This window comes from Rhipicephalus sanguineus, chromosome 1 (assembly GCF_013339695.2).
Source record: "Rhipicephalus sanguineus isolate Rsan-2018 chromosome 1, BIME_Rsan_1.4, whole genome shotgun sequence".
NCBI lineage: Eukaryota > Metazoa > Arthropoda > Arachnida > Ixodida > Ixodidae > Rhipicephalus > Rhipicephalus sanguineus.
In genome coordinates, this window is record NC_051176.1 from 112,005,971 (window position 1) to 112,028,586 (window position 22,616).

The 22,616-nt window shown below is 42.9% G+C and overlaps 1 protein-coding gene across 2 annotated transcripts in view; it reads right to left on the reverse strand.

Annotated features, from left to right (window-relative positions):
• Positions 1-22,616, reverse strand: part of LOC119396228 (uncharacterized) — a 51,654-nt gene that overhangs the window by 23,590 nt on the left and 5,448 nt on the right. For both annotated transcript variants that reach the window (XM_037663353.1, XM_037663368.2), the window contains exons 2-9: positions 21,172-21,400; positions 20,717-20,818; positions 18,736-18,873; positions 12,960-13,055; positions 12,417-12,566; positions 10,547-10,642; positions 6,709-6,860; positions 2,247-2,345 (exon numbers count right to left, since the gene is read on the reverse strand). In XM_037663353.1, the coding sequence (XP_037519281.1) occupies positions 2,247-2,345; positions 6,709-6,860; positions 10,547-10,642; positions 12,417-12,566; positions 12,960-13,055; positions 18,736-18,873; positions 20,717-20,818; positions 21,172-21,333 (995 nt within the window). In that variant the 5' untranslated portion in view covers positions 21,334-21,400. The remainder of the gene's footprint in view (positions 1-2,246; positions 2,346-6,708; positions 6,861-10,546; positions 10,643-12,416; positions 12,567-12,959; positions 13,056-18,735; positions 18,874-20,716; positions 20,819-21,171; positions 21,401-22,616) is intronic.

Below are 22,616 nucleotides of genomic sequence, written 5' to 3' on the forward strand. Positions count from 1 at the left end.
TTGCCAGCTTACCGGCGTAAGTGAGCGCACTGTTTCACGGCTCAAGGTGGATGTTCTGAGTGTTAGCCTAGTTAGAAGCAAATGAAGCGTAGGGAAAGAGTTGCTAATATGCATGCCTGCTCAGTGATCGTTTGAACGCACTCAACCAGGCATGCATATTAGCGACGGAGCACATGCGAAAAAATGAACTGTAGAAAATGCGTATCTCTCACGCCGAAATCGAAACCAGTTTATCGGGAACTACTTTGGCGCAGTAACACAGAGGAGTAAGCTCCGCTACCGTAGCTTTCGCTCCATTGCCACAGAAAGTTGACCCCGAGTATACCGTATTTACTCGATTGTAACGAGAGTTTTTTTCCAGATTTTTGCTACCTAAAGTCGACCCTCGCGTTACAAGTGAATACCGAAATAACTATTTTTTCTTCCTGGACGCAATGAGAAGTCACCCCTCGCGTTACAATCGAGTAAATATGGCAGCTATGTCCCTGTCAGTGAACCATTGGCGACACTATGCAAGTTGTATAATTGGAAGTTTTAATTTTTGTGTATGAATATACTATGTGGTTTATCCCTTTTTATTTTTTCGACAGCCTTCCCTCCCGTTTGTGCATGGGAAATTTGTGGATTATCGCCTCATATTCTGTTATTTAAGTTGAATAAAAAATTCTACTACGAGTTCAGCACCATGTTTTATGGTGCTCCTCCTTCTCTGTCTGTGAGTGGGTGCACTGGCGGTTGAACATGCATTACAACAAACTAGTCAAAGTTTTAGTCTCGTCGCTTTATTCCATTGCTCCATCGTCAACAAAACATCAGTTTTATTTTTTATTTCTATAAACAAGTCATTGAAAAATTTAAATTGGCAACGAAAATGTGATCATGGGAGCACACATTTCTAAAAAAAAATTATGACCCACATAAGGTGAACCATGCCTTTGTCTATCTGTAACAACAGCAAGACAAAAGTTGAAATACAGACTGAATATACAGCATGCAGGTTGTGTGCAGCGACACACCCAACAAGCTTCTCTTTGCCATTTGTAGAATAAAGGCACTTATTTTTCTTTACAAGTCCCTTGAGACTTCAGATTACTCAGGCTTCTGACAGTACGTGTCAAGCTCAAACTCAATGAGTGTGTCATTTCCTTGCGGTTTACATCTGCAAGCTTTTGTTACAACCTTAATGTTCTTACTCCGGAACAAAGAAATTTAGTAGCAACAAGTTGCCACATCACCACATCAATCTATCCTTGCATATACAGTAGAACCCCGCTGATACGTTTTTGAAGGGACCGTAGGAAATAAACGTAAGAGACGGGAAACGTAAGAGCCGAAAAACAGGAAAAACAGCAAAATATTTAGTGGTACAGAATTTTATTTCAATTCTTACGAGCAGCACGAAAATTGGCGCGCTCAGCCGCGATCTAGTCATGGATAGAAACGCGGAGCTTAGGACGGCCTCATCCACAGAAATGTAATCAACGTATGTGATTTTTTTAACACCAACAGCTGTAGGCATGAAAGAACTAAGCACAAGCAATCACGACCGGCGCGGTGAGTCCGACCGCGAACCGCACGCACGACCATGCGAGCTCCAACCAGCTCGAACTCCTCCCGTTCTCCGACAAATAACGATGATGATGAGTCTACGCCAACGCGATGGCAGAAGTGAATGCCAATCTCGAAGGCCTTGCTTTCGCAAGCAATTACGTCATACACGCCATGTTTGTGCAATGCAAATCTCAGAGGCTATGCTTTTGTCAATATTAAATGCCAATCTCGAAGGCCTTGCTTTCGCGAGCAGTTACGTCATAGACGCCATTTTTGCAATTTGAATCTCGAAGGCCATGCTTTTGTTTGCATCAATTGAAAGATTCTGTTGCTTGCGCCTCTCATGCGGCTAATATTACGGTCAAACGAGGCCAAGCTGCGTGAAAATGCACCATGGCCGCTCTCTTTGGTAGTCACTCGGTCGGCTCCGGGCGCACTTCGCGACGTATCATATGGGAACGGTCCGACAGTTACGACGTAACAGCGGGGTTCCCAATACATTGTATCCTATGGGAGCTATGCCGGGACCGGCGGAAAACGACGTAACAGCCGGGAAAACGCAGCAGTGAGGAACGTAACAGCGGGGTTCTACTGTATGCTGGATTGCTTTTAACAAAAACATTTTACAACAGTAAATGAATTCATAAGTTTCATAAATAGAAATGACAACAAGATCAGAAAATAGATTCACTCACTGGACACAATTCCAGAGCACACAAGGAAACCAGAGTGCCAGGCCCATCTCAATGACACGGAACATTACATCATGGCAGTTTCGGCCCAGCACAGCCACCCTGCATTGCAACAGATAAATAAATAAGAACCTGCATATGAATGTTGATTACAACCCCAAGTCTGCCAAAAACCACATTCGTGACAGGTACAGTGCTAATATCGTGATATACCACTTTATCAGCACCATCAGCTGCAAGATCCTACTGGTTAGTGGTCCAACAAAATAAGCTCCTTTGGCTTGTTTCAGTTATGGGCATGCTCTGTAATACTGTTGCAGCAGCCTACTTTTGGAAGACATGCCAGTGTCTGTGTTCCTGTGTTCCGACTACCTTGGAAAGGCGAGGACACACTCCAATTTCTCTGAACATATGCATGTGAACCCCAGAAATGTTCTCCAAGGGAAATCACTGAACCAATTTGAATAAAATTTGCTGCATTAAAAAAGAGAACTTAGTTTACAATGACTTTTGAAAGTAGAACTTCAATTTAAGATCTAAAAAATTTAGAACCATTTGTCCTCTGGTACCAATCTACCGTATAGTGCGGAATATAGGTCGAGATTTTTTCCAAAAAATGTCACTAAAAAGTCGCCCCTCGACCTATATACCGGCCCTTGGCACAAACCGAGTGATCGTCTGGCAACAGGGAGCGTCGCATGCTTCTTGGGCATCAGCATCGACATCGCCTCCATGAGCCGATGAGCCGACGCCCGACGCCATTTTTCTTTTCTTGTTCATCTGGTGTCCCTAGCGAGTGGCGACCTTCCTCTGCGGCCAGCTATGAATACCGGGACGCGGCGCCAGTTCACCGCCGCGTTTAAAAGAAAAGTAATTGAATTCGCGGAAGCGAATGGCAACATGTCGGCACAGCGGCAGTTTGGAGTATCTGAGAAAAGCGTCAGGTACTGGCGCAACCAGAAATCCAAACTGTCGGTGTGTAACGCGCGGAAGACGTCGTTTCGCGGTCGCCGAGCTGTGCACCCGGAACTCGAGGACAAAGTGGCGGATTTCGTCCGCGAGTACCGTGCCAGGTCCCTGCCAGTGAGTGCGGAGCTCATTCGCACAAAAGCCGTCGAGCTCGCCCGTGAAGCCGGTCTGTCGAGAGAAGACTTCAAGGGGTCCATTTATTGGGTCCGCCGCTTCATGCGACGCAAAGGGTTTGCCCTTCGACGGCGCACGTCAATCTGCCAGAAGCTGCCGGAGGAGTACGAGGACAAGTTGATAGAGTTTCAACTCTACGTGAATAGCCTCCGGCGGCAGCATGGCTACATGTTAGGCCAGATCGGCAACGCCGACGAAACGCCGGTGTGGTTCGACATGCCGTCGTCCACAACCGTCTGTGAACGCGGGGAAAAGGAGGTGAAGCTGCTGTCGACCGGAAGCGAGCATTCGCGCTTCACCGTGATGCTTTCCTGCACGGCCGACGGCAGAAAGTTGCCCCCGTTCATCATCTTTAAGCGGAAGACGCTGCCGAAGGAGGCCTTCCCGCGGGATGTCGTCGTCCGCGTGAACGAGAAGGGGTACATGGACGAGGCCCTAATGCGCGAGTGGATCCGCACAGTGTGGAACCGGCGGCCCGGAGCCCTCCTGCAGCACCGGAACATGCTCGTGTTGGATGCATTTCGCAGGCATTTGACGGCATCGGTGAAGGAGGCACTTCGCGACGGGAAGACTGATCTCGTCGTCATTCCGGGAGGGATGACGTCAACGCTGCAACCGCTGGACGTCGTCCTCAACAAGCCCTTTAAGGACCGTGTGCGTGCGTTGTACAGTGAATGGATGGCTGGCGACAACCCGCGGACCCCGACAGGCCGGCTGCGCAGGCCACCTCTCGCGACAGTTTCCGGTTGGGTCTCCGAGGCATGGAGGTCTCTGCCTGAGGAAATGGTGGTGCGCGCATTCAAGAAGTGCTGCATAAGCAACGCTCTCGACGGCACCGAGGACGACATGCTGTGGGAGGCGGCTAGCGAGAGGCAGTCGTCCTCGGAGGAGAGCTCCGACAGTTCGGAGGACTGAATAAAGTGCTTCAGTCAACAGTTCCGTGTTTTTTTTTTTTTTTTTTTTGCCGGTCATGGTAAGGGGGTCGACCTATATTCCGCCTCGACCTATATTCCGCATTATACGGTAGGTGACAAGAGAAGCTAAGGTAGGTGAGTAGTTCAAGTACAATGAAAGGATTCACAAATGGTGTACAAGCAGCATATTGTTAGCGACAGTCCCAGTCTGCACAATGAACGTTATGATCTTTTCAAGGTGTGGCCTACGACTAATGAAGGAGACCACATGCTGCTTACACAGAAGCCCCTTCAAACAACTTATACTTAAAGTACTAAGAACAAAAACTAAGTCATGAGCACAAATCCAGTGCTCAAAGTAAAGTAGCAATAAACTGCACAAATATTTTAGGGAAAGCAAATGCTTAAAAAGATGATCATAATAGCGTAGCAGAAAATGTTGATGGAAAAACAAAAAAGACACACTATGTTGAGCATAGTGCAATGAGGTCCATTTGCGCTGTGCTCATGCTGGTAAACACTAGCAACTTCAAAGGTTCATCTAGGTTCATATGCATCAAGGGCAGCTGTAGTTAAAAGCAAAGAAGCTAGCAGAGTGCTGGCTCTTTAGCTTGCTATGGATATAAGCCTACTTTATCATGAGTACTGCTTTTTCTGATGTCTGACATGGTAAGGGAAAGGTGTGGCACTGTAGCGAGTCCACCATTCAGAGCAGACAGATCTGAAATGATGTAGCACTACACTAGGAGCAATTTTGCATGCCGATTGGCATTTTTCTGCCACTATGCGGTGATGGCTTCTTCGCAGTGACATTTACCAGATGAATATGTCTGGCCCAGATAGCCAGATAGTCAGCAAATAACCAGGTTTTTGGCTCTGAAAATTGAGCAGTCATTAGTGGGCAGACTATGACAAACATTTGCCACCTGTTCATGCCACAAAAGTGACCTTTATAGCTACACCACATTTTTCAAAACAGTGCTTGCAATATTTACTTGCTGTCTTTATCAGTTATTCAGTATAAGGAGAGATTGATTATAGCTGTTAGACTTCCTGAAATGTATAAAACGTTCTTTAAAAATGCATGCTCTTTTGCATAATAAACATGCACTAATAGAGCAAGTTTATATTTGAGAGCAGGAAGACAAATGAAGCGGTAATAAAAAAGTGGCCCATGACAGTCATATTTTATTAAGTAGGGTACTGCAAGTCAGACGTAGAATGAAAAAGAATATAGATAAAATGTGCGATAAACTCCATTACCCTCGCCATTTGTCTTTAAAAAAAGGCCTGAACACTTAAGATTTCTCGGACAAGGCAACACAGGTAAAAGTACAGGATAGAAAAGAAGACACAAAAGAATATTTGCATTTTTTTTTATTCTTGTTTTGCCCGTGGTGCCATTTCTGAATAAACCCATTCCAACTTACCCAGCTTTGTGCCCTTCTGAACACTGTCAATCTACACATTTGCAACTTTATATAGAAATATATACCTGTGGGGCCTTATAGACTTTTTCACAGGAAAGAAAAAGTGAGTAGTGGGATTTGCCCAAATTCTGTGGCACATATACGTTCATGATGATGATAGTTTTTTGCAGAGCAGGGACGTTTTCATGCCATGCTTAATAGCTTCGCTGTTAAAAACAAAGAACTTGAAAATAAGGTAGAGGTGCTGCCTGCTTTTCAGCCTGTGGCCTTCAAGCATAGAGAAATGCGCACAGGAGGTTTGTCGTTACGCGAATGTTTTTCTTCCTGCCTGTGTTCCCTCCTGCGCATCCTCTTGTTGTGCACTCATGAGTGTCAAGGCATTCAAGGGATGAAAGTCTTTCACCTTGACGCACTGTTATTGGTCTCACCCTTTTTTTTCTCAGAGTGCGGGGGCTGTGGCGCCACACTGTTTGTTACTGTGGTAACAGGCGATAATGACGTGCAAAGGAGCAGGCGATAATGACGTACAAGTTTCCCCTACGTAAGACCTTTCAGCTCATTCCATTGGCGGCACCTAGCACCGTCAGTGGAGAGTGAAATGTGGTCATGTGACCCCACGAAAATCGAGCTGAGGGTAGGCATTTTTTTCCCTTGTATTCTGAATTTTCTAGGCTGAATAACTTCGGACTGCGTGTCACTAATGCTGCCGTTCTTGCTGCATTACTCTTACCATCCTTTAGTCTACGCAACCCGCGAGTAAAATAGGGGGGTGTAAATAGTGTTGGAGGGCCTCTTTAATTCACTAGCCCAAATTTTCATAGAGGAAAGTAGCTTTGGCATGCTGACAGCACTCGAGAGCTTCTGATTAGCAGAACTCCAAATAAATCATCCTCTATTTTAATGTTTAGGCGAACCAGCACCATTCTTTTTTCAACATCTCTACAATGCTACTGAACATAAAGCAGGAGTGCATCTCACTTGTCCTTCCAGAAGGAGCCCATGACATCAGAGAAAATGAATAAAACCATTGTCAGCAGCAGGGTGGCAAAGGCGACAAGTCCTAGTCGTGACTGGTGCACTTGCGACATGTTGGGCAGCGTTGGGGGCCCAGCCACAAAAGCACCACGCACCTGCAATTTGCACACCACAGTGTAAAGCAAAAGCGTTTAGTGCAAAACAATTGCATCACACCCATTACAGTACTCAATTTCTTATGTGACAGGCTATGCTACGAAGACTGGACAGATTTTTCTTGTTTATATTCAAGACCAAAACAATAGTGCATCACACGACATATATAGATGTGCGTTACATACTAATTCAATACTATAACACTGTCTCAAACATTTGTCACAAAATGTGACAAACTTATTATGTGAAAGGTGTCGCAGACCTGAACCTACTTATCATTGGACCAAGCAGAGTGATGCAATTCAGTGACCACTGGCCACAGCATACCGTTTGTGCTTGCAACCAAAAGGCAGGATATGTCACACACTGGAAGTATAGCAGTGCACGAATACTAATACAGTAAAAGCTCGTTAATTCGGATTTCTAGGGACCGGAAAAAATGTCCGAATTAACCGAATGTCCGAATTATTAAATGGTCGAAATAAACACAATAAATGCAAGAGTTTTTTCAACATACCTTTACTTTACAAGGTAATCGCGGATGCGTCTCTGTTTTCGAGCAGAAATTCGTGCGGACACAATCTTTCTGAGCCCTTCAAGGTGCTTAGCAGCTCGCATGCTGTTTGCAGTGCCAAAACAAAATTCTTTAAGGACAACGAGGGCCTCCGCGGCTTCCTTCACAGTACAAGGGGGCCTGTGTGGCTCATAGTGTGGCTGCTCCTCTTCAGGATCTTCGTTCTCGGATTCGTCGCCATACATCACTTCCTTGACGATTTGCTCATCAATCAGAGAGCCGGCAGTGGCAACGCCATCAATGCCGATATAATCGTCGAGTGTCACTGCATCAGGCATAACACTTCCGAAATCCTGCCCGTCGTCGGCACCGTCGTTCGGCGACACTTCGGCCACTGCGGCATCGCTGGAGTCGGGTACAACAAAGCCACTGTGCCTGAAACAGTTGGCAATGGCGTGCACAGGCGTGCTCTGCCACACATAAGCGAAGAATTCTAACTGCGCTCAGGAGACTCGCGTCGTATTGTTTGCCGACGTCATTTCACAGGAGCTCCTTCTTGTCCGGAGAGCCCATTTTTCAGGGCACGCAAAATTTCTACTTTGGTGGTGAAGTCCTTGGCCTCGTACTTGGGCCGCTTCGCCGGCGTTGCTATCGGCGGAGAGTGCGTTCACACGAGAAGTCAGCACAAAAGCACCAGCAACGATCAAGCTAAAGGAGCCGTACTGAATCGTTCCTCGATAAAACTGCGTTCAACGATGCAGCACATCAACGGGAACAAAGCAACAAAAATGTGACACCGCGCCATACACACGTTATCACACGCGAAGAAAAGGCGTTCAGCCAGTCTCAAGTCAAGCCAAGCCGATAATTGATGCAAGCCAGTGGCATGATGCGAGCTTCGCGTCCGGGCCTTCAGGTGTTGCCCCCATCGAAACGACGACAGCGCACCGCCGGCAGCGGTAATCGAAACGCCATCTAAGCCTTTTTTTCGCCGATTTTATTTGTAAGACTTGAGGTCAATATGCAAAGAAAACCATTTCTCATTTAATTTTAGGCTGTCATAAGCCTGTATAGCGCGAAGGCTAAAAAGATTTGAAAGTGACGCACTTTTGGTGGCAGCGCAAACCAGAAAACAAACAGTCACGCCGCACTGCTGGCCGTGAAAGGGACGCGGATATGTTCATATCAGTTACAGACAGTTTGCTGAATACTGTTAGCGAAGTGGTGCGACATCTTGAGCAGCAGAATTGCAGGGACTTTAGCGGTATACCTTTCTTATACCAGCGAAGGCTTCGTGCCTATCGATGTATTTATCATTCAACGCTGGACAGCTTCTGCACCCGGGACATTTGTGGTGGGGCTATGCGTAGTACGTACCTTCTTTGCATATAAACGTTTATGCATGCATGTTATTTGCTAGTATACATGCTAAAACGCTACTTACGTGTCCTTCATTTTGTGTAAACATCGATGCAGTTGCAATAAAATAATTTATTGCGGCAAGTTTGTGTGATCAGCGTTGTCATTTCGCTCAGCCTGTATGCGGCAGCACTACCCTACTAAGGTAAGTATGTAAGATACTTGTGAGTACCTAATGAGTAAGTGACTACTGTGTACATTATGGAAACTAGAGAAATTCAGGGAGGGTGGAGAGGGGGCTGCCCGAGCGACCGGGGGCAGCGGCGACGCAGAAGCAGACGGCGATGGCATCGTCTGCTATGTGGAACGCCAGCGCCATATCAAAACGCCCTTGTGCATTTGAAACGCATTTCATTTTATAAACAGCTATAAAATCTACAAACAATATTCATAGTTCTTAAAGCTAAATTGCATGTGAAAGATGCTAGAAGCTTTTTCTGTTGAGAACAAGATAACATTTTTAATTGTTTTTGCAACTACCGTTAGAATCCAGACGGCTCTACCATCGTGTCCAAATATTCGTCCCCATTGGCTCTATGGACATGTCGCTCCATTGATTGATGTCCATGGCGATGCAGCGTTTGAGCTTCACTTTTGTTCCGAATGGTTCTTTTTTCGTTTTCGAGCCTCGCCAGCGGCCCGAAAGTCGCCGAATTATCCGATTTGCGGTCAAATCTGTCTGAAATAACGAGCGCCCAGTCTCATAGAGTGATGCATATATTTACAGGGACCAGATGACGTGTCCGAATTAACCGATTTTCCGAATTAACGAGAGTCGAATTAACGAGCTTTTACTTATACAATTTGATGTAACTATAAGTCCAGATGCACGAGTTATAAAATAAAAATGATATTCCACGAAGTGTAGTAGGTAAAAAGCAACTGCTTTGCAAAACGCATAAAGTGAGATCTATCACCACACTACTGCATAGCTTTTGCAACACTGTCTGTCAAGTACAAGACAGAGCACTGAGCTACACATCTTCACACAGCACATCATCTTGTCTATCCTTGTCTGCTGGCACAAAAATGTTTTCCAAGTTCAAATACCAACACTGCCAACACACAGCTGTGTTACCTCTGCAAAGTTCATTGAGCAGTGGGTCATATAGAAAAGGCAAAAACAAATTTTTTTAACAAAAGCACAAGACCATGGCCAATAAGGGCAGCAGTGAAGCTTTTGCTCAGAAAGTTGTTTGGCAATGTCATCTACCATAAAGAATCAGATATACTGGTTTTCGACCTAAGAAGAGGCTGTGAAATAGTTTAATGGCAATAAAATAATGTAAATACACAAGTTGCATTTCACAGTACAAATTTTAAGAGAGCAACCGTTGTGATAAACCAAACTGCATGAGACATGCAACTGACAGAAATGCAGAATGGTTTAAACTAGCACAGCCACCCACCGCAAAGAAAAACCCAGGAATGATGGTAAAGTCATGCCTTAGTTTACCCAGTTCACTGCCTTACACTAGCTGAAACCTGAAAAGCAAGCAAATTTCAAAACCTGCCAAGTTTGGTAATGTCGAGGACACTTCAAACTGCCCATTTGCTTTAACCAACTGAGGTGAATCACTAAAATGTGAACTACTGATATAAAGGTCCCTAATATAAACACTTGCATGGTAGCAATGTCACTGCGACTCATGTTGCCACAATTAAAAATCCTGATGCAGCCAAAAAAAGTAGAATATTTCTATTAACTAGTGACTAATAAGAGCAAATGACACACATGAAAAAATCACACACCTTGAAGTAGACCTCCACTCCATAGATCAGGAAGAAGACCACAACAATGACCATGAGGACAGCAAAGGAGCCATTGAACACACCCAAGAAGAGGCTCTGTAAAAAGGACAATGATAAAAAAAACATTAAACTTCTACGACTAGCTAGAACTGGCCACAATTAGCTCGTTGTTCGCATCCAGTAGCATCCAGTTCGCATCCACTGTTAAATGGGCCCTACATCACTTTTCGGACACAGTCCGAAAATGCTGCCAATTAGCAGCCAAGCCTCCTGTGAGCATATGAGCCAAATAATATTGTACTGCCCACAGCAGGGAAATAAACACTTCATGTCAAAGACAGCCAAAGATTAGTATGGTGAAGAATTTGTTTCACGAATTCTTTCACCACCTTTCCCTTCGCCGTGACTTCATTTCACAGCCTTATTACTTCCACACAACATTGACCATCGCCATAAATGTCACAATGGAAGCAGAAAACGCTAACATTTTCAGAGCATTGTGGCAATGAAACCATTCTTAGTGGCATTGACACCAACAACAATACAATTTTTTGCAAGGCTTTAGCTAACACTGTACAACACCATCCACCCAACCACATACCGTATTTACTAGTAAATGAATGCACTTTTTCGCCAATAAAACTGAAGCTAAGTTGGGGGGTGCATTTATTAAGCGGGAGAAAAAAAAAGTCAAAATTTTGACACCTAAATTTGGGGGTGCGATGTATGCAGCACAGCCAACTCTCGCCCTCCACACATACGATGTATGTATGGAGCACAGCCAACTCTCGCCCGCATTATGTGGGAATGCGAGCTCAGGCTACCCAAAAGTTAACACGCCTCACATCCCGGCGCAAAAATTCAGAATGGAGCAATGGGAGACGTGGCACACCAGTGAGAAAAAGGGGGCCCAAGTGGCACTCCTCCACCAAGCACGACGAGCCGGTGAGGCCAGCGGAGCCCTGGACAGGAGCCCCACCTACCTGCTTCCCCAGCCCCTTTCCTTAAAAAACGTTTTTCAACTCAATTCAATTAAGATGTTATCTTAATTGTCTTGCTTTTGAACGATTTTCACCATACATTAGCTAGCACTGTATACTAATTAACATGTTATCCTGTTTATTCATATTTTGCACTTGCAACCTACTGAGCAAGGCATCAGCTAACATTGTACATCTAGGTTCTAAAGTGAATACATCTACTAATGTGTTGTGTTAATAATTGTCCTCTTCTATATCATTTCCCATTTTTACCACTCCCCTCTGTAATGCCCTCGGGCCTTAGGGGTATCATACATAAATTTAGCTCTATGATTACTTGGAAAGGCGTCACGGGGTCCCTTTTAGTTCAAATCCTGCCGAACCACAAAAAATACTCCAATTAGGCAGATTTCTTAACTCCTCTTACCATGCTTATTAAACATTATTAGCCCACTATTGATTTCAAGTGCAATTTATGAAACCTTCTACTGCATTCATGAGAACTCTGCACCATCTAACTAGCAGAACTACTTTTCTTTTTCCAATACAGTTTGCTTTTCAGAATTATCAGCAACTGTACTTTGCATAAAAGGTCAAATTTCAATACAACAATATTTTGATATGACAAAATATATTGCAGGCTTTTGCAGACTTCATTATATAAAGGTTCGACTAATTGCAGTCGATTAAATATAAAAATACCTATTTAAGCACACATTTACTTTATTTAGGCAGTTATTTTCAAGCACTCATCACAATAGGAAAGCTTGTTTTAGTCCGTGGCATCGAGAGTCGCATTCTGGGCTGGTTGATTGCAGTCATAAAGAGTGTAGGCTGTAAGTGGCTCAACAAAATAAAATCTCATGAATAGTTTCCAGTATGTAACTTACCCTTTCTGTTTCCCCATAGCCAGCAAATTGTGTGAGCACCAACTCAGCCAGCAGGAGCGAGTAGGTGATGATGTTGAATGCAAGAAAGCCAAGAAATGACTTGCTAAGGAAACGCGGCTTGTCATGCCGGAGGTCACGGAGGTGAAACACCTGGAATGCGCAGGAACAACCAGTTACCAACATAGTTCAAAGGAATATCACAGCCTCATCCGAATGCCATGGAACGTTCTACTGTCCCATATTTCACCTCTGAACACTCATGCAGGAACGTGTCATGTATAAACACAGAAAGGAATAAGAAAAAAATTTGAATTGTTAATGCATCACAAAAGTGCACAGGTTGTACACATACAGGTTTATAAAATAAATGGCTGCACAGCACATAAGCTGTTCTGAGCCTGTAGCAATGTTTTAAAAGCACCAGTTGAACAAATTGGATTTCCAGCAATTGTTTCCACAAGCATGGACAGCACATATGTAGAAGTACAAAGCGCTGTATACTTTCACTGCAAGCTCCTGACTACTTCATATCTAATTACTCACCTCAGCCCAAAAGCAGACAATAAGAGACGAACCAGTGAGGAGCAGTGGGTAGTAAGCGCTCATCAAACTAGATGCCCATTCTAAAGATGCATTTTCCTGAAAAATAAGGCAGAAGCCATGTATTACATGAAGCAAATATAAATATATGATAAATATATAATCAATCTGAATTAGGGCCGAAAATGGCATGATGGCTTGCTATGGCAAAGGGGAGTACAGTGGCATAAATCATGGGGGGTCAGGGGGCTCCTGACACCCTTGTGCTCAGGCTGGGGAGGAGGGGGGGGGGGACCCCTTGCAAGTGTCCCCCCTTGAGATTTATCTTTCAAACGTCATATTCGAATTTCTTGACAAGTATAGCACACTCTCCATAAAACAATCTCTGAAAACTGAAGCCCTTCACAGTAGCGTACAAGCATTCTGAAATGATCATCCAGTTTCCTTGCTCCGTCTTAGTTCATTCGCGCTTTACGTTAAATTAAAGGTTACAAACTCGCCTAATTTGCCATGCTATTGAAGTTCTTTGTGAAATGCTACAGGTTATTTCTGACGTGCCGCAAATGTCCTGGGCTTTGAAATGCAGGTAAACAAAGAATCCCTGATCGTCTACCGTTATTTATGCCGATGATTTGTTGGAAGCCCTTCACAATGAGGTGTAAATGCAATTGCTTGACTATGATTGTGCTATTTTACGAAAATCACAGGTGAACATAAAATTTTTACAAGAAAGATTCAAGAGATAAATTGTCAACGGCTATTTCTAAGGGTGCACACGATGGGGGAATGGAGCTGAAGTTTTAAGAGCAGAGCTCTTAAGCCCGAACCATATAGAGCGTTTTTGCCGGCGTTTCCTGGCGTTGCGTCCCTCGGCGTCGTCGCATCAACGCCGTCAGAGAGGGCGGCAAACCATATGAAGAGCGTTAGCTCAGCGTCACACAGTGTGACCAGAGGGAATGAACCTGACACCTCGTAAAGCAGTGTACAGTTTCCGTCAATGGACCAACAAGATATATTCCTGATTATAGCTTTTATGTCTCATTAGCAGTTCTGTGGTGCAGAAAACGAGTCACAGTGACACAACACCACCGAAAAGTATTTTTTTTTTATTTGACTTGTAGCGCCAGCTATTGGCATTAAGAAGAAGCACAAACTTGTAATATATGGCCTCTGAGCTTGAAGCTGCCGTACATCTTTGAGGCCACGTATTCGGCCAATACACTCATTCCTGCTAAGCCTACCGATGAACTTGAGTACGGTACTCGGAAAGACTTCAAAGATATCACGATCGCTTTGCTGTCGAAGCTTCTAGGGAACAAGCTAAGTCAAATACAAGCATCAGTTGAGAACTTAAGGGCCACACAGTGCACGGCGACGACTTATTAGATCCCAGGCGGGCGGCAGCCATCTTGGCAGCAGCGATGACGCCGTTACGTAGCGGAAGTCGCTGCCAGCCGCACGCTGATTGGTTCTGCGTCCATCGAACTGCTTCCGGCGTCGACGCTGCCGCCCGTGATGTCTGGACCGTCCAGAGGTGGACTTTTCGGCCACCGTCACCGGTAGCGTCGACGTCGAGGGACGCCGGCGTACGAAACGCCGGGAAAACGCCGGCAAAAACGCTCTATATGGTTCGGCCTTTAAAGCTTTTCGTTCTGCCGTATTGTGCCAACAGAAACTATCATAATCATGAACTGGCGCACGCTCTCTCTGTCTTCATCTGCACCTTCTGCTTCGCTCCCAAAACACATGCGCCGATTTCTCCGGCGTGGCCTGTAATAACCCTAATGGGTGAGAGGAGAAAACGAGTACAGAGAGAGAGAAAGAAAGAAAGAAAGAGACAGAAAGAAAGGAAGATATAAAGAAAGAGAAAATCTTGGCAAAAAAGAAATTCCCCATGAGGCGGTGGGATTCGAGCCCGCGTTCCCATGATCCGAAGGCGAGCGTCTTAACCACTGGGCTATCCAGGCACGCTGACAGAACATAGCATAGCCTTGTATAGTATCGTATTGCAAGGGGGTAGAAAAGGAAAGTGAGGGTGAGTAGGAGAGAAAGGAGGAAGGGAGAGAGTAAAGCGTAGCATATAAAGAATGAGAAAGAGAAATAGAGAGAAAGAAATGGCAAAGCGAGAAAATCAAAGAAAGAGAAAGAAATAGAGAGAAAAAAGACAGAAAGAGGAAGCAAGTGAGAAATAGAGAGAGTGAGATAAAGATAGGAAAGAAAAAGAAAGATAGAAAGAAAGAAACAGAAAGAAAAGAGAGAGAAATAAAAAAGAGAAATAAACAAAGAAGACATAGAAAAAACAGAGATGAGAGAAAAACAAATAACCAGAGGAAGAAAGAACGAGAAAAGTAGAAAGAAAGAAGGCCGCCCAGCTCTGCACTTCCTTCAGGCTTGGCACCCCTAGCTCTGCATTTCTTTCAGGCTTGGCACCCCTAGTGCGAAGCTGCTTTAATTTTTTTTTTACTTCATGGTTTAAGCTGAATGACATAGCTGGAAATATGCTAAAGCCTACCTACGAGTTACGCTTAGAAACAAACTTCGCCATGTAACGTACGTTTATACTACTGGCTGCTCATACTCGTTTATTTTTTAAAATTGCGTTTGAAATGCTGATTTTATTTTTTTATAGAACTGAAAATAAAGCATATTCATTAAAACAAAATGGCCACCAATGCAAGATGTGTATCCCCTTTTGCGATCTTTCTGGATTTACGCCACTGGTGGAGTACATAGTGGAATGGGGCTAGTTTGTATCATATATACTCATAGAATAGATCTGAGTAAAAAGGGCGTCTTTTTGTTCCACAACAATAATAGTCATTTTGCCTTCCTTTCCTTGCATTATCGCCACGCGCCCGCCACTTTCTGATCACGAACGGCATGTGCGCTATCAGCGTGACATAGCATTTTTGGTAGGAAAGTGGCCAGTGCCGAGTATCAAGAAAGGAAACGCAAGCAAGCCCGATGACGATTATTGTTGTGGGACAAAAAGACACCCTTTTTACTCAGTCTATTCTGTGAGTGTAGGCAACATTATCAATACGAATCATGGGCTCAATACAAACACCCAAGGAGGCAGTTGACACGTATCCCTTTCCATGAAACAGCAAACAATAACATGCTTCAGAAAAAATAGCATGCGAATATAAAATCAGCAATCCTTTCAGTCCTCTCCGTATGTTCCTGAACAGAGCAGCAAAGCCATGTTGCCAGTGAAATCTAAAGCGGACTTTACCAGCCCCACACTAGTCTTTTGCACTTTTGCACTTTGACACAGAATACCATCCACTGTCACGTTTTCGCAGTGCTCTATTAACAAAGCATTTGTGTGTCATCAGTAATGACAGAGACATTTGACTCATCAGTAACAATACAGATATGCAGATCACGCATGAAGAACTAATTTCAAGAAGCTAGGTGCAAGAAGAGCTGCAATTGGGGCCATTTGGTTATACATTGCCTTGGATTAATTGTGCTGTAACGTAAAGGGATGGATTACACATCAACCCATAACAACACAGCGTACTATGTTGTTTCACATTCTTTGTTGTCATGTGTTCACATATAATCCGATAATTTATGTTACAGCGCACAATTATTCCAAGACTAGGCGCAGAAAATTATTTATTACACTAACATGACTTTTTCTGAAGTACATTTGCTTGAATGAAAGCACTTTTCAATGCCCTGCAAAAAATTTCGTGCTAATGCAAATGCAGGCTGTAAGCCTTTCAAGTCAATGCCATGGCCAAATGTGATTTACATAAGCCAACCTGGAGCAGTACTCTCCCATTTTCCACTAGTCTAATCAGTATGGCTTTGTCTTTTTAATTAGTTGCTTGAAAGGACACTAAAGGTTAAGTTGATGTTCATTCGTAAAATACCATTCCAGTAACCTCACAGCAATGATTTCATGACAACAAATGCTTAATTTGAGAGAAAATTACGCTACACTGCAAGCATGATCCAATTCGCAAGTCCCAGAGTGGGAGAATGGCATCGCATATGCCATCACTACCCTTTACTGCCCAACAGGTGGAGCTACGCTTTCTGCCCTAAAACATGCCTAGGACATAAAAAGTGCGGCAAGGAAGCGAGCCAACCACATAACATGGAAGCGGTATTTTCTCTTGATTGCAGTCAGAGTGGGTTTCTCGATCTAGCAAACCCAGCAAAGAACCACACATTAACAAAACTAGAGAAATGGGAGTGCACAGGCAACGAAACTTTTCGTCCACCATTGCCATCCACGTCATTGTTGAGAGATAAACATGACGGGATGGTGGCCCACGCCATACTAGCCACTTCACTATTTGCGTCCCCTAATGCGTGCAAATCTCATGAACACCAAGAACATCTCGGGGCATGTTTCCCATAGCCGAGCAGATAAAATAACTTTCAGGGAAAACAGCAGAAACATGAGGCCACAAGGAACATACAACAGAGCTGTTGCATGTTACTTCTTGTATCCTGCTGTTTGTGTTGTTCTACCAGAAAGTAATGAGCCAGCCAGCCCAAACACAAAAAGCTTCTGAGGCAAATTATTGTGTAAAGCGTGCATGCAATAAGACTAAAAACGGTGTGTCATCAATGTTAAACTGCACGAACTCGAAATCCTCAGTTGGTCACCATCTTGTGATGGCAATGGCGATGACGCTGGCCAAGCCAGCTCTTGACTATGTTGTAAACACAGTTTTGGTTTTGTATCAGGCTGCATTGTCAAGAGAAATTTTCTGAAGAATTTTCTCAAAAAAGAAAAAGTTACGTTTAGAAGTGGACAAATGCAGTAATAATTCATTGCGAGCTGCAGTCTTCGCGTTAGTACTTTCCGAGTACAAGTAGAAAATAAGTGATCTCAACGGGAGATGATGTGGGTGACACATTCACTGCTTCCTAAGCCCCATGTAATGAGACACTGTTGCCATTGGAACCATCATTGCAATCACCATTGATGTTTGGTGACCAGCCAACTTCGAATTATCCGGTAAAGGCTCATTTCGAGATCAAAACAACAAAAGTTTGGTCCCGTGAATGGGGTGCCGGCCAGGACCATCAGTCAAGAATGAATTAAAAAGATATATATAAATAACTGGAGTCGAACCAGCAGAAGTACACTGTACTAGAATGTACCACAGGAGCTGTGTTTGTGAGCACACATACACTTATCTCAATTACATTGGTGCTGCTGTTAATATTGATGTTGTAGGCATTCTCAAGTATTAATCTATCAGTGTAGCCTTAACTTTTATTTGTCTTTAGTGTCCCTTCAAGGTCCCTTCAATGTCCCTACAAGGTCCCTTAGCTTTCTGGGAGGCTGCTTTTTCATGCTCTGCTGTCATGACACTGACTCCACAGCGTCATGAAGCATCTTATGCCACACTTCTACCAAGAGCTGACAAGAATCAACCTGTTTTCGTCTGTGTGGACTCTACGTTTATGCTGATGATGAGCGCCAATTCACCTGACTGACTATATTCTCTTTTTTGCATTTTGAATTGCCTTTCGCTTTTACTTGGCGTGCATATCAAAAAAAAAATTATTTGTTAGAAATTTGTACGAAGTATTGTTTGTTTCCATCTTCCTATGAATGTAAGCACCCTCTCCCACTATAGCTTGGGAATGAAAAGAATATGATTACATTTGAGTGAGCACGTGTATCATTGTAGTAAAGAAAACTACATGCCAAAAGGTACAGCACTGAGGAATCTCATTCCGAGAAAAAAATTAATATCACTACAAAGTTCTACATACTGCCGTATATTTAGGACTCAATACTCACTGGAGATGAAAAGTAGAATCCTCTGGCAAAGGTGGCAATGCAGATAAGTGCATATAGGGCCTTCTGCGTGGTCACTTTGAAAGCTTTCAGAAGCGAAGGTGGCTTGATTCGGCTAAATTCAGATCGTATGCAAACAAGCTGCATAAAAGTAGAACAAACATATGGCGAGAGGTGAGTTTTGTGCACTAAGTGACGTGTCGAAGAAATTCCCAGTACACACCTGCTTTTGAAGAGAAAACCTCAGAGGTTGCTCCCTTCAGTGTACAAAGCAGACGATAATACTGAATAATGCTTACGCATCTAACTTTCTTTTTTCTTTTTTCTTTTGGCAAAAAAAAAATGCTTCTCTTAGATAAGTTTGTTGAACGACCTTAATAAAACAGTTGTGCCACAAAACCGTGTGTGTCAGGAAAAGATTTTAAGAGGGTATGGTAGGGTATATCAAACAAAAAAGTGATTTTTTATTTCATTACTAAAAAATAATACACACTCTGAGGAGCAAAACCGTGCATTGGCAAGCGCATAGGAGCATTCGAAGCCATTTAGAAATGGCGCCGAAAACCGTGCCTCCTGATAGATGCAAGGGTTTGTTTACATGTTTTCCATCATCCTTTGTACATTTATGTATTTTTTATAATAATTATGGATAGATCGGTTAAATACATTCGTTTCCTACCATTTTCGTTAGTTTTGATTGCAAATTTTTCCAGCAGTAATGCTTTTGTAGCGTAGTCATTGGTTTATGTTGTAAGCACTTTCCATGTGTGTCTTAAAACAGAAAAGTGCGTTTTTCTCACGACCAGTTTTTGGAAAATTTTCTAAACTTCATGCATCTTTTTTTGGAAAACTATGAGACCGATTGCAATCAAATTTTCTCAGATTATACTTAAATCTCTTCCGAATAGTCTCAACTTAAAACTTTGAAAAATTATGCCAGTTGTAATTAATAAAGGAATTCTTAATTGTAAAGTGTTTCTTACGGCACGTGACATGTGAGGACAATATGTTTTTCCTTGAGATAAACGTAGGAACCCATTTTCAGAGCTAGGGGTTAATGCCACTATTATGTGGAATTAGCGTGCCAAATTTTAGTCACACTGTTTTTCGCTTCTGAGAAAAGGTACATTTGGTATAAAATTTGGTACCTAAATACAAAATAGTAACAAAAGCTGCAGGGTCGAAATCGCACAAAGTGAAGGACAAAAGCTTTCTCGGTGAGCCCGCAAAATTTCACAATAAAATATAGAAAAGTTCCTGAGATAAAAAGCTGAAATGAAACTAAGATGACCTGTTTACCTTATCATACCCCCTTAATCAAGTAAGAATTTATAACGTTCATAATCACTTTCTAAAGCTTAGTGGAATAACAATTTCAAAGTGGTAATGTGCTTTCCAAAGGAGGTAACCACATGTACAACTTGTCGAGCCCTCAATGTTACCATATAGATACAGTTAAACCCGCATTATCAAACGCACATATAACAACTTATTTCATATATTGAACAGTTGTAAAATCCCCTTGACTATATTTTCAATACATAAAATATTCGATATATCGAATTACCTATATATATATAAATTTTTTGTGATCCCCTTCAGATATGATATATCCAGGTTCAACTGTATTGTGACGGATGGGAAAAGTAGAACATAAATGCTTACAGAAACTATCTGCTTGCAAGGGCACTGTGGCAAACATGCAAGGCCATATGTCCTAAGGGCTGCAACAAATGGCCTGCCACACCTTCTATTGGCTATCTGCACAGCCTTTTGTCCAAAAACCCCATAAAAAAATAATTTCGATATTACATGTACATGCATTCCTCCTTGAAGATAAAACTGCAAGCAGCCTTCCATATCAAAGCACAGAAGATATAAAATAACATAACTTTACAGCATTTTTCTTCTACCTTTTAAACAGTAAGTTTGACAATATAAACACAAATAGCAATAGCAGGCAGGTAGTTACTATATTACTCACCAGTTGAACAAAAGAGACCGCACAAATTAAATAAAAGATGGTCGAAAAAGCCACAAAGTAGCTGAGGTTTGGATCGGTGCAGGTTCCTCCGCTATACTGCACCTGAAAAAAAAATTTTTTAAGTGAAGGCTTCAATTTAGAAGGGAGCAAAGTAAAGCAGGTGGAGAAACATTCTTTTTCAGTGCACCAAATTCACTGACCATCAAGAGAGTAAATTGAAGACTCGGCAATAGTTCAATAAGAAACTTTATAGACTCAAACCCATAAACTTCACAACTTCCTTGCATAAAAGTTACCCGTAAAAGTAATTTTACAGTAGTGATTCAATAATTTTGTGAATCACTGGTGGAAGCGTCCATTGTTCTGGTGCAGTGTAAACTCTAAGACCGCGTACTTTAAGTACAGAAGAAATGTGGAGTTCTAAGCTAACACAGGCCAGTAGAAAATGCACTTGCCTCGCAGAAGCAGATGCCCTGGTGGCATTCACCATGGCCAGAGCAGTTGTCGGTGCAGCTAGCGTTTGGATGCACAGTCATGAAGGTCTTGAGAAGTGGGTACAGCTTACTCGGGAAATGGGCCACACTTCTAGTTGGAGGAGATCCACGACAGTCCACCATACTGGACTGGGAACAACCGGGCTACACCAGTGACGTGCTGTGGAGCCACTAGAAGGGTCCCGGCTGCCTGCAGATGCCAAGTAAAAAGGGGCCAAACGGGAAGAGAGGCCAATCAGCCATGTGGATTACCCGTGTGCTCTATTTACACAAAACCTAAGACAAAATGAGAAAAATATGTGTTGCTTTGTCGAGGCTTAAGTCATGCCAACAGAACAGGTGGTTGACCCACAGACCCAATTCCACCTCCTCCCCACTTCCAGCACATCTAGTATTAGCCTTGTTCCACATCGTGCGAGTCTCTCATCACAAAACTGAAATGTTACGTGAAATCACATCAGTCAATGGTCTTGGACATCACAGGAGTGCAACCACCTACACACACAAAAAGAAATGTAGATGTTTAAGACAATGGAACTTTTCACCACCATAATCAGCAGAGGATCCACATGACATAGTGCTTCTGCTTGATGTTATCATTCTGTGCTTTCCGTCTTGCATGGTTTCTTTTTTGTAATAATCTTTTGATTTTATGGCACAGCAAAAGAAAGATAAAACAAAAACTACATGGTGCATAATAAATCTTAAAGTGATACCAAACACAAAAATAATTTCAACTGCATTAGTTGATTAGCTTTCCATAACACCAAGAACATTGCTGCGGCAAGTGTCTTGCAGCAGCAAGACACTTGGTAAGCTACAAAATGCAAAAAAAAATAGGGGTGGTGCAATCATGAATTATGATGCCATCTGGTACGACATAATTCGATAACAGTAAATACGTTGCACTGTGTTGTTATAAAGGAGCCAAAGAGGCAATTTCCAGAAATTTCTATAAAGCCAATGATGTGAAACCAAGAAAAAGTGCTTTGAAATCCATGATGTCATGCTGATGTACTGGCATTGGGGTTTTGGTATTAAAAAAATTTAACATTGACCTTCACTTCGCCTTTCAACAAAGAAACTCTGATTATGAAATCAACACCACTAGGGTGTTTGGAGAATAATTCATCAACCCAAACCAACACCTGTAAAAATTCTGATATGGTATTTTAGGAACATAGAAGCATCACAGACACCACTATAGCCCTAATTTTTAACACGCCATGAAAATTTAACAAGCTCATATTGCTAAAGGGTACTACCAATGTTTAGGTAAAATATGTATAGGTACCTCCATTACGTATATATATTGAAGTGTTCAACCATTTACTGGACTAATACAGAACCATTTATTCAAGATATTTTCTTAGCACGATTTCTAAGAAATTTTCAAATATGCTTTT